At 29.8% G+C, this 12,088-nt stretch overlaps 1 protein-coding gene across 1 annotated transcript in view; it reads left to right on the top strand.

Moving 5' to 3' along the window:
* LOC144835477 (uncharacterized) overlaps positions 1–12,088 on the top strand; it is a 198,919-nt gene that overhangs the window by 25,160 nt on the left and 161,671 nt on the right. Inside the window, exons 5-15 of the mRNA XM_078690561.1 lie at positions 2,694–2,792; positions 3,707–3,823; positions 5,070–5,163; positions 5,554–5,589; positions 6,018–6,251; positions 6,739–6,904; positions 7,339–7,442; positions 10,008–10,127; positions 10,418–10,522; positions 11,390–11,541; positions 11,756–11,845. Coding sequence (XP_078546687.1) covers positions 2,694–2,792; positions 3,707–3,823; positions 5,070–5,163; positions 5,554–5,589; positions 6,018–6,251; positions 6,739–6,904; positions 7,339–7,442; positions 10,008–10,127; positions 10,418–10,522; positions 11,390–11,541; positions 11,756–11,845 — 1,317 coding nt within the window. The remainder of the gene's footprint in view (positions 1–2,693; positions 2,793–3,706; positions 3,824–5,069; positions 5,164–5,553; positions 5,590–6,017; positions 6,252–6,738; positions 6,905–7,338; positions 7,443–10,007; positions 10,128–10,417; positions 10,523–11,389; positions 11,542–11,755; positions 11,846–12,088) is intronic.

Genomic DNA, 12,088 nt, shown 5'->3' with positions numbered 1-12,088 from the left:
TTTTTTTAAGCAGAAGTATATTTATTATTTATTTCAATTATTTATTTTTGTCAAATGTTAACGTTTTATTTTAAAGAATAATAAATGTTACTTGAAATGAAATGAATTTATAAATTACTATTAACTATTAAGAAAACAAATCAAATAATTTATTCATATCAACGATATTGCAGAATTATTTTACAACTCTTTATAGAGTATGAAAAAAAATATTTACATGTATGTGTTATTATTAACTTCTTTAAATTGTATTAATCTATTAATACATTTTTCCTGTTGTAATCTTTTGTGGTCATTTTTAGATTTTATTTTTCATGTGTTTTATGCACACATTATGTTTATGAACAAGCTCTATTACAAAAATGATTTTATTATTATATTATAACTTATATTATCAAGGTTCTATCTTTTATTTTTAAATGAATCACAAAAGTTTGAGACGTGTCAGTCTGTAATAGTGTAAAAGCTGTGGACAGAGATAAAATCCTTTTATTTGTAGTATAAATAAAGCATGGCCTCCTGAGCTCCATTTGATTCTTTCAAAGTTAAAATAATATATATACTAAAAAGGAAAATAATATGTGTTACTAAGTCACATATCCATGGTGATTGTGATGACAGGCCCCGACTCTATACTATACATGATATTTGATACCATCTGAATTAAATATTCAGCCAGTGTGCAAAAACTTCTGGATACTATTTAAGTTGATTATCAATGACTTCAAAAATTTAGCATTCCTATAATGCTAACGCCTTTTTAATGTTTATATTATATAATGCTTTTTTTAAATAATTACAGCTGTTTTTAATGTTTTATATACACATTATTATACATGGATAAAAAGAAAGAAAAGGGGAGAATTACATTGGATAATAACAATTTAAACAGATTATAAGAATTATTAGAAGAATAAGATGCAATATTTAGAACAATAACAAATATTGCGTTTTGAATTGTGTCTTGTTGTGAATGAATGATTTTTGGTCTTTATTTTAATATTATATGGATAACGATATACAACAATGACAAAAAAAGGAGGATTAATCATGTCATTGAATGAATGAACAAAAGTGCTGGTTTAACATCGTGTATAAGAGAATGACAAAGTGCATAAAGTATAAAACCATGAAAGAGTATAAGAGCATGATGTCAATACAGAGAAGAGATTAGTGGCTTTCTGTAGTTTGCAACTCCCTTTTCATTAATTGGGTATGTGTGTTAATAGAGCATTGTCACACATTGCATACAAAAACAAGTCATGATATTATTTTATGCTCACAAAACTGAATTCAGAAGAACATCAAACATATATTTCTAAATAAAACTGAAACAAAATGAATTAGTAGTTTCTATAATTATTAAATTGCTTAAAAAAAAATAATATTTGATTTACACTACCCATCTGAATATACATACACCTTAATCTGAATACCTTATCCAACATGAATACAGTGTTTAAACAGCGCATAATACATGCCTTTGTAGATTCATTCCATAACATAGTTTCATTCCATTAAAACTACAATAGTAACATTATCGTATAACCTATATAACCTACCACTTTTTTTAATAGAATAAACCGAATGCTATCATCTCTTTTTTAAACTATTTAATACACAAACATCTACCCATCTATGATAGTGCAGCCTATCAATCACAGCTAAAGACACCCTTGTACACATTTTTGTGCCTTATTATCCAATGCCTTCCAACACAAGGCACAAGACACAAGAAACCACCTATATTATTCTACTTGAGTTCGCTAGATCATCATATAGAAGTGCATTATGATGGGATCAGATTTTATTTTGTCCTTTATTAATAATTATAATATTGACAACCATTCTGATGTGTGTTCATGGTTGTGCAGAGCCATGATAAATACAATTGTCACAGCTTGAATAAGGTGACAGGGAGAAAATTAAATGAAAACCTTTCTCAATAACATTTCTCTGCTCAAATGCTGGATTGTAATGAGTTTTTAATATTAAATGTGTCCATATAATTTATTGTTTGTCAAGTAGGTCTTTTACCACACTGATGTTTAATGTGAAATGGTTAAATGTATTCAGAGTGAGATCTGACAATGTAAATTATCTTAATTAAAATCATTTACATTAAAAATTTTCAATTGTATTTATATTTTTGTGCTGTTCTTAAAATACAATTGCAGTCTACCAAATTATGGAGCTACAGTATAAAGCTCAATGAGACTAAAAACTGTTAACTTATGATGTACACAGCCTATTTAATACTTAGTTGAAATGCCATTTTAGACATTTTAACCATTGATTCATTTAGTGCAATTTATAACACTTCATCAAAAGTTTTACAATGGTCATATGTGTTTTGATTATTTATATTATTTATAACATATTAATACCAAAATATATAGATAGTTACAATATAATAGCGGTGAAAAACATCATGTTTGCACAATAAACATTAAAATATGTTTATTTTTGAAAAAATTATAAATATAGGCCTAAAGAACATTTAACATTCAAAATATTCAATAATGTATATCTTCACTGGGTAAACTTTTTATTATGATCATGATTAAATTAAATAATCTAACAATATATATATTAAAATACTTTAAATTGCACCACAATTATTAATGGTCATGCTTTTACTGTGCATTGCTAAAGAGGTTTGTTGTATGACATATTATAATCTATTTTTTTAGGATGGAAATTCACCACTATTGGCGGCTGCAGCCAGTGGTCAAACTGCATGCTGTATGACATTAGTTGATGCTGGTTCTAATGTGAACCAGCGAAACAAAGTAAGTTGTATACACAGTATATCTAGTAATTTCACATAATTATGCATGTATTATTGCATCGTATTGCAAATATCACAGTGTATGCAGGTATATTACACAATACTGTGAGGATTATACTATTTGCTGCACCTACCCCCTCACCATTTTGCTCCATCACTAGGACAGAATAATCTGGATTTTTTTTTACCATATTATAATCCAAGTTGATCAGCTACCACCATTCAATCCTGAATGTTAAATGTTCTTTAGGCCTATATTTGTTATCCTCAAATTAGTGCATTCTATTTGTGTACCACACTCTATGCAAACTTCCTATATCTGTACCTGGCTGGTGCCATGATATTATTGTAGGTATTATTGATTCCACTGTAAATTCACCAACTTATTTATAGAATCTTAAAGCAAAAAGTATATAAAACCATAGAGATATTGAGATAAAACCAAATATTTTATCTTTTGATTCAAAAAGATTTGATGTAAAATAGTTTAAAAAGCTGACAAGAAGCTTTTATATAGCATTATAATGAATAAAATTCTAAGCTGAATCAATCATAAAGTATTATAACTGATATCCAAGTATACCATTTTTATCATCTGCAATTTGCAAAGTATATTGAAATTTCACTAAAGAACTATGTCCTTTAAATGAAAAGGTTTTTTTCTCTCCAGATATCTTGCTAAATAAATATGCTCTTTTTGTATTCAGTAAATATAATCAATCAATATAATCAATCAAATGATAGATAAGTAATGGTAAACATTCAGTAGGTTTTGATTATATCATTTATAAATCATCCATGTTTCGTAAATGAAATTGGAGAGTTTTTATTAAAGGGTTGTATGTACAATCAAAATATAATATTCACAGTATTAGTACAGCTTGTGCACTTTGTTTTTTTTTCACTTTTTTCAAGAATGGAGACAATGCTCTGCATATAATTGCTCGATCAAGGTGTACTTATGAAGAACACAAAAATGCTTTTGTGTTCTTCATAAAGGAAGGACGTATGGACATTAGCAAGAAAAATATGGTTAGTTTGTTATTAAGTACTGCAATGCAATTATTTTAATAATAAAGTTTAGTTCTATTCTTTTTTTTTAAAAGTTATATAAAATATAACAAATAGAAACAAAAAGGTTTATTATTATTTGTTGATATAAAGTTTGCGGTACACCATGTATATTAGTTCTGAAAAAAACTGTTGATTTTCTCGACGTTTCGATCAATATGCTTTGATCGTCCTCAGGAGAATTATCATTGAAAATATTACAAGCTATTTTCTTCTTGTCTGACCCTCGAGCAGTCTATTGCCCATCCACCTCCTCACATGTACCTGTATATTTGTTTGATGGAATTAATTACAGAAATATCGTATATATTTATAGTGATTAACATTTCTTTTTTATTTTTCCATTACAGTATTCACATTGTATTGTTAAATTGTAAATCTAAATTGAATTGTTTAAACAGCATGCTTCCATTATTTTTACTTTTAGTCTCATATTTAACTGTATACTGAAGTATATGTTATATAATTAAATACATATAATATAAATAATGAAACTACATAAGTATTTGTTCTATATTTCTTTAAATTATAGTTGTTGACATATCATTTGATATTAAATTTATCTTCTCAGTTGCTCATCATTAACATTTATTTCAGTTGCAGGTTACTTTTGGACTATTAGTAAGCTACATGATTTAGACCAAAAATGATTTATTTTGTTCAAATTCTTTCAGAGCATGTATTTAATTAGTTTAGATCTAATGGCATGTGTGGTTATTACATGGCTTATGAAATGATTTTGGCCAAAAAACCCCATAAATATTTTATTTCAGCTGATTTCACATCATGCTTTGAATTAATGTGTCCGACACCCTGGGAAAAATATCGTGGCAAATGGGTTTAGTGATATTAATGCATAAAATCGCACTGAGTGGAAGTAGATTTAGTCCAGTGGCATTTTTTTTTAAGATATTGACAAAAGTAAAGTTATTGACCTTTGAAATATCTAGAATTTGCCTAACTATTATGAAATATATTTATTTAGTCTGTCATAATTTGATTTTTTTTAATGGCCAGGGTTATTTCACATATTAGTATTATTTAGTTTGGCTTATCTTTTGGTTTAGTATGTTCTTGCAAATTATGAAATTAAGCTGAATTTTAATTTTTTTTTTAAAAGAGTAGCTGAGGGATTTATCAGAACTTATGCTTATAAACTAGAATTGCTAATATTGTTATTTTAAATCACAAACACTTTGATTGTCAGAATGGAGAGTCTGCATCTGATATCTATAATGAAAATGTGTGCGATAAATACGATGGTGAACAGAAGAAAACAGAAATACTTGCAATTTTGAATGGTAAGTTAAAAAACACATTGTGCTGCAAATAATAATGATAATGATCACTTTTTATCCTGTAGATATGATTTATAAAAAAAAAAGTAGATTGATTCAAATAGCGGGTCATCTCAACTACTGTTGGTACAGGGTATGTTCAGACTCGCAGCGTTAGGTTTGTTATCTAACACAAGGCGTACGGTACTTCATGGCATGCCAATGTGTAATATGGTTTCAGTTGTGCATTTTATCCTGTTTTCCATTTTGTGTGTTACTAATTCTGTTATAAATATCTATATGTTGGTCCCAAAGGTAATTTCAAAATATGTTTGTCCTTTATATCCTACATTATTTCCAATCTGTAATTCTGCACTAAAAAGCTTGATATACACATTCATTTTACTTGTTTAGGTGGACCTTTACCTTACATCGAAATAAGATCGTCAGGTATGAATATTCTTCAATTTCAATGCCCCACAATAGGGCTATTGTTTCCAATAAAAAAAGGAATTAAAAAATTATTCTTGGTCTATAACATTAGGTATCTTTTATGTTCTATTTGCTATGGAGAAGTTTGGTATTCACAATATCTATAAAATAAACTGGTTGTGAAAATTATTTAAATGTTATTTTACATTTAAGAAATAAAAAGGAGTTTAGCGTGATTGAACTATTATTTTATTTACAAATTATAAAACAACTATAGACAAAGTCAACATTTCACAAAATTACATTTGGGTAATTTAGATCTAGACATTGAGAAGGGTAGGTGGAATCAAACAAACAAAATACTAATATTTTAGGATTTATTAGAATATTTTATAAACAGTATAATATATATAATATCTTATTTTATTTAGATATTACAACCAAAGAATTATTATACATTGCCAATAACGCCTTTAATAAAAGGAAACTAATAGCAGTTAATCTTGGAATGACACAAGAAGATATAAATTCATTTGAACTACCAGATGAAAGCATGGCTCAAAGGACTTATGACATGTTGGATGCATGGCAGGCTAAGGTTACTAAGAAGTCCATGCGTTCAGAACTTGTTGCGGCACTCCGGAAAGCTGGGGAAAAATATGTGGCTAATAAAATTGAAAGTAAGTAAATAAAACCGTAAGATAGCCTTCAGAATGACTGAACTCTCTCATTTATAAGGTTCTTAAAGGCTTTGTAACAATATTCTGTGTGTTTAGAATAATAAATGAAAAAACTTTTGAATATGCAGAAATGTCTAAGTCTAAATTTTGGTCGCATTTGTGAGAATCGGCTTATTAGTGTCGGCATTACCTTATTAGTACCACATATTAATCAAACCAATTGTTTTAAGTGTTGCATTTGATGAAAATCTGTCATCAGTTTTTCATGAGGGATTGCTAGGCTAAGTATTCTATATAAACAGAATATACCTATCTTTGTACTATGTTGTTATGACCATAATTTATTATTAATTTAAGTTATGATTTATTGACGGTCTTAGTATATTAAAACTGTTCGAATTACAAAGAGTATAAATGCTATCCAGTAGTATACAATACAACCAGGAAGTTATACAATAATTATTGTACCTTTTATTTTGTTTTTAAGATGTGCATGTTCCAGAGGAGATATTGGCACGAGGACCTGATGCGGTGAAAGCATTTCAAAATGCACTTGAAGAAGGACAAACAGAGTTTAATCAAGGAAGAACTATTTTTGTTGGACTTGAGAATGTTGGAAAAACTTCTACTATCAATTCTCTTTTAAGAAAAGAGTAAGCATACTTTATATCAATTACAACTATTACATTTAACCACTTAAACTGTTACATACAGTTGTTACTGTAGGATCAAGGATCAGACATTTGAAACATTTTTCCTGAATAATTTCAATTTATTTTACCATCAAATAAATATCAAAATACATAGCAAATATTGATGAGAGTGACCAGCAAAGCTTGTATTCCAGTCACCCATACACATAGCTAGCCAAAATAGCTTAAATATCTTATTTTCATTGGGATCCTTATGATCTAAACATGAATAATCTAAATTTGGCCCTTTTTTTATTTTAGATTAATGTTCTGTTTAGGGTTTAAAATAAGATTAATGTAATGTAAAAACAATGTGATTGGAATATACCATTAAATTTGTTTGTTTCTCTAGATTATCATTCTTTTCTGAATTATATAATGTCATTTTGTCATAGGTTTAATCCATTGCATATAATAACAGATGCAATGGTAAAAACAACGGTGTGTACACCAGATGCCAGTAACAAAGAAGTGTTGAAAGAAACAACGCAGGATATTTGTAAGTACACACTTTATTCAGATACATGATGATGTTAAAAAACAACAAAAAAAAAGTATGATTTTTAGTTTATTTGGTTACCTTCATCTGAGGGTATTTTGTTGATATTTTCTGAAAAGGCAGTTAAACTGGTTTGTAAACAGTAAAGTATTGGAAGATGGTTATTATGCTTAACTGCCTTTAGAATCTTACATGTTGTGCTAAATGTGGACACTATTATGGCACGCCAGGATGGACATAACTATGTCAAGTTGACCTCGCTCGTGTTATGTAGACATCGCTCGTGTTGAGTTTACACATCGCTCGTGTTATGGAGACATCGCACGAGTTGAGTTTACACATCGCTCGTGTTATGTAGACATAGCTCGAGTTGAGTTTACACATCGCTCGTGTTATGTTGACATCGCTCATGTTGAGTTTATACATGGCTCGTGTTATGGTGACATTGCTCGAGTTGAGTTTACACATCGCTCGTCTTATGTTGAAATCGCTTGTGTTGAGGTTTTACACATCGCGCGTGTTGAGTTTTTACACATCGCGTGTGTTTAGTTTTTACACATCGCGCGTGTCGAGTTTTTACACATCTCGTGTGTTGAGTTTTTACACATCTCGCATATCGAGTTTACTATTATTAGGCCCTCCCTGCCTCCTAGCTAGGCATAATTTCTGTCATAAGACTGGGTCAGGCCTAGGCTATAGGCCTAGCCTCCCGATTTTTACACCAGACCTAGGCCTTCTAGGCTGGCTGGGCCTGGGCATAATTAATAATAAATGAATCATTTAATCTAATAAATTCACCCAATAGATCTATGATTCCTTCAGTCTGATTTCTCTCTTCTGACAAGCAAGAGAAGAAGGGACGAACGGGGCATTCTAACCACGCCTCCTCTCCGATGATGATTCAAGATTCAAGATTCAATTTTATTTTGCCAATTAAAATGGAAATAATATGAGTACATTTTCAGAATTTTAAAATGTATATTAATAAAATTATTACTATAAACAATATTTATATTATTTAAAACAATCAATATATTAAAAACACACTTGAATACTACAGGGATACAACATTTTAAAAGCAACATATAAGAACATCAAAAATACGATAAACATTACATTATACAGGTTCCAATAATTAGGTAAAATATGCAATAAAACTGGCAAAAAAAAAAGCCATATAGAGATGGCTGCAGTCGCGTGCTCAAGTTAGTGTTTACCGACCGACCGACCGACATAGTGAGCTGTAAATGCTGACTTTACTATGCTTGAGAGAGAGATGCGCAAAAACTCGATATGCGCGATGTGTAAAAACTCAACTCACGCGATGTCTCCATAACACGAGCGATGTGTAAACTCAACTAGAGCGATGTCTCCATAACACAAGCGATGTGTAAACTCAACACGAGCGATGTCTACATAACACGAGCGAGGTCAACTTGACATAGTTATGTCCGTCCTGGCGTGCCATACACTATATTCACCCTGATATATACACCTTATTCAACAAAAACAAATATTATCAAACATATTTAATTTGAACATGAGATTGTTTGGCTATTTCATAGTGTATAGGCAGATGTACATTATGCTATGTTTGGTTATTTCACAGTGTATTGGCAGATGTACATTATGCTATGTTTGGCTATTTCATAGTGTATTGGCAGATGTACATTATGCTATGTTTGGCTATTTCATAGTGTATTGGCAGATGTACATTATGCTATGTTTGGCTATTTCATAGTGTATTGGCAGATGTACATTATGCTATGTTTGGCTATTTCATAGTGTATTGACAGATGTACATTATGCTATGTTTGGCTATTTTATAGTGTATTGGCAGATGTACATTATGCTATGTTTGGCTATTTCATAGTGTATAGGCAGATGTACATTATGCTATGTTTGGCTATTTCATAGTGTATAGGCAGATGTACATTATGCTATGTTTGGCTATTTCATAGTGTATAGGCAAATGTACATTATGCTATGTTTGGCTATTTCATAGTGTATTGGCAGATGTACATTATGCTATGTTTGGCTATTTCATAGTGTATAGGCAGATGTACATTATGCTATGTTTGGCTATTTCATAGTGTATAGGCAGATGTACATTATGCTATGTTTGGCTATTTTATAGTGTATTGGCAGATGTACATTATGCTATGTTTGGCTATTTCATAGTGTATAGGCAGATGTACATTATGCTATGTTTGGCTATTTCATAGTGTATAGGCAGATGTACATTATGCTATGTTTGGCTATTTCATAGTGTATAGGCAGATGTACATTATGCTATGTTTGGCTATTTTATAGTGTATTGGCAGATGTACATTATGCTATGTTTGGCTATTTTATAGTGTATTGGCAGATGTACATTATGCTATGTTTGGCTATTTCATAGTGTATGGGCAGATGTACATTATGCTATGTTTGGCTATTTCATAGTGTATTGGCAGATGTACATTATGCTATGTTTGGCTATTTCATAGTGTATTGGCAGATGTACATTATGCTATGTTTGGCTATTTTATAAAAAATAAAATACTTTTAAATTCTCCTTAAAAGCTTTCAATATGTATCAGGATGCTGTCACTAATATCACAGTAAAGCAAATGTTGGAAAGTAGCCGCCAGAGAGAAGAAAACCCAACAGGAGCAGGACCATCAACGCCAAAAAACAGACCTGGTAAAAAACAAACAATGAATAGATAAAATCTAAGTTTTGGTAGATAGAACACATCTCATATGTTTTAGTCTGTGATCAAGAAAGGTTTTTGTGAATTTGACCTTTGAAACTATAAGTTTGAGACGGGATCAAACTCATTTATTTCTTTCTATTTTACGACTAGGAGGCTGTTCTAACCACTAAATAGAGAATAGTTAGTAGTTAATTATATAACATATAGTGCTAAAATGTTAATACTCTACATTATGCTTGTGATATTATATAACATCAAATTATTAATAATTATTTAGAAATAAACAAAAGAGAGAAAAACAGAATGGGAGCATCAACGGCCAAGCAGAAAACCAAACCTAGTAAAGCATCAAAAAGAAAAATGTCATCACCTCGAAGGAAGGGTATGCATTTAATTTAAAATTTGTTTTTATATTTAATTGTGCTGTCCATACATGATAACTGATAATTACATAAACAGTTGAGTGCTTATATTTTATTGTTTATTTATTTAGTACTGAAAAAATATTTTGTGCTGATATTGACAAAATTAAAGAAATCACTGTTTGAATGTCATATGAATATGATACAAACTTTGAAGTTGGCAATGAACATAACTATCTAACTATCAAGCAAGTTACATTGATATCATACTTTGGCTCTTAATAGACCCTCCCTGAATAGACTATCTAAATGAAATAAAAGAATTACTTTTGCTGTATAAAGAATATCCAGTGTATTTAGTATGTTCTATGTCGACTGTTCAATGCTTTGTTGCACAATTAGGTTTAAATGAGCTGAACATTAATAGCCATTAATATTTTCTTTTTTTATTTACCAATAACAAGCAAATTGGGACAAACAATAGCGCTAGTCAAAGGTTTACCCCATATTAAGAAATAGATTTAATAAGAAGAATAACACTGAAATAGCTAAAGCAATACATATCAATGAAATTAACATACAGTATTATTAAACAAACACCAAGAAAAAAAAACCATAGATCAGTATATAGATAATAAAAGTTCTGTTATATTTTTAACAAAATTATTTTAATATTCTTTATATCTAAAGGCAGGTTATGTATTCATTTCCACAAAAGTATCGTTGCCATTTGTTCTCACACTCTCACCCATTCAACACTCTATGTAGTGTATTTGCTAAAGTGTTGGAAAAAATCCATTCAATTTAAATTGAATGAATAAGGATTTTCTATAAAAATGTGCTGTAATGATTAAAACTGTTGTCATATTTATTGTTATTTTATCAAGAAAATCAAGAAATTCCTAAACAGATGTTTGGCCAATTTGCAAGAAAACTTCGCTCTGAAAGAGAAGGTGGTGACTCCCAAGAAGATAACAAAAAGTTTGTTATGAACATCTGGGACTTCGGAGGGCAACCGATCTACCATGTGATACAACGGGTAAATTATGAATTGAATATTCAGTGTACATTCCTCGTTTTTTAGGTTAAAGATGTCAGGACAAATGTTTACTGTATAGTAGTAAATAGTCTATGTTTTTTTTTGGCCTTACTATATATAAAATCCGCACTGAAATGAAAAATGTTAGTTTTAACTATTTTTAATATTGACAATTATGTTATTTAATTAATTATGTTTTGTCAATGTTTATTAGATATTCATGGTGTCTTATGCTGTTGTATGTGTGGTATTTAACCTGAATGAAGATCTTAATGCCCTAGCTAAAGTTCTGGATCCAACAACTGTAAGTAGATTTTACAAATTTCCAATGTTTTATGTAATTGTTGAATAAATAAAATGTTTCACTCATGTTATTCTTTACCTTATCTCAAACTGTAGAAATAGCAAATGCCTGATATATGATTATTTGTTTTACTAATATAATGGACGGCCACCATGATAAATTAAGTGTATACATGTTCTAGAAATGGATATGTGTATATGGCACGTCATTGTGAGTGGCTAACAACAAATATGCAGATTATTT

This window comes from Antedon bifida, chromosome 2 (genome assembly GCF_963402885.1).
Source record: "Antedon bifida chromosome 2, ecAntBifi1.1, whole genome shotgun sequence".
Taxonomy (NCBI): Eukaryota; Metazoa; Echinodermata; class Crinoidea; order Comatulida; family Antedonidae; genus Antedon; species Antedon bifida.
The sequence above is the reverse complement of the archived record's forward strand: the minus strand, read 5'-3'. Positions and strand labels throughout refer to the sequence as shown.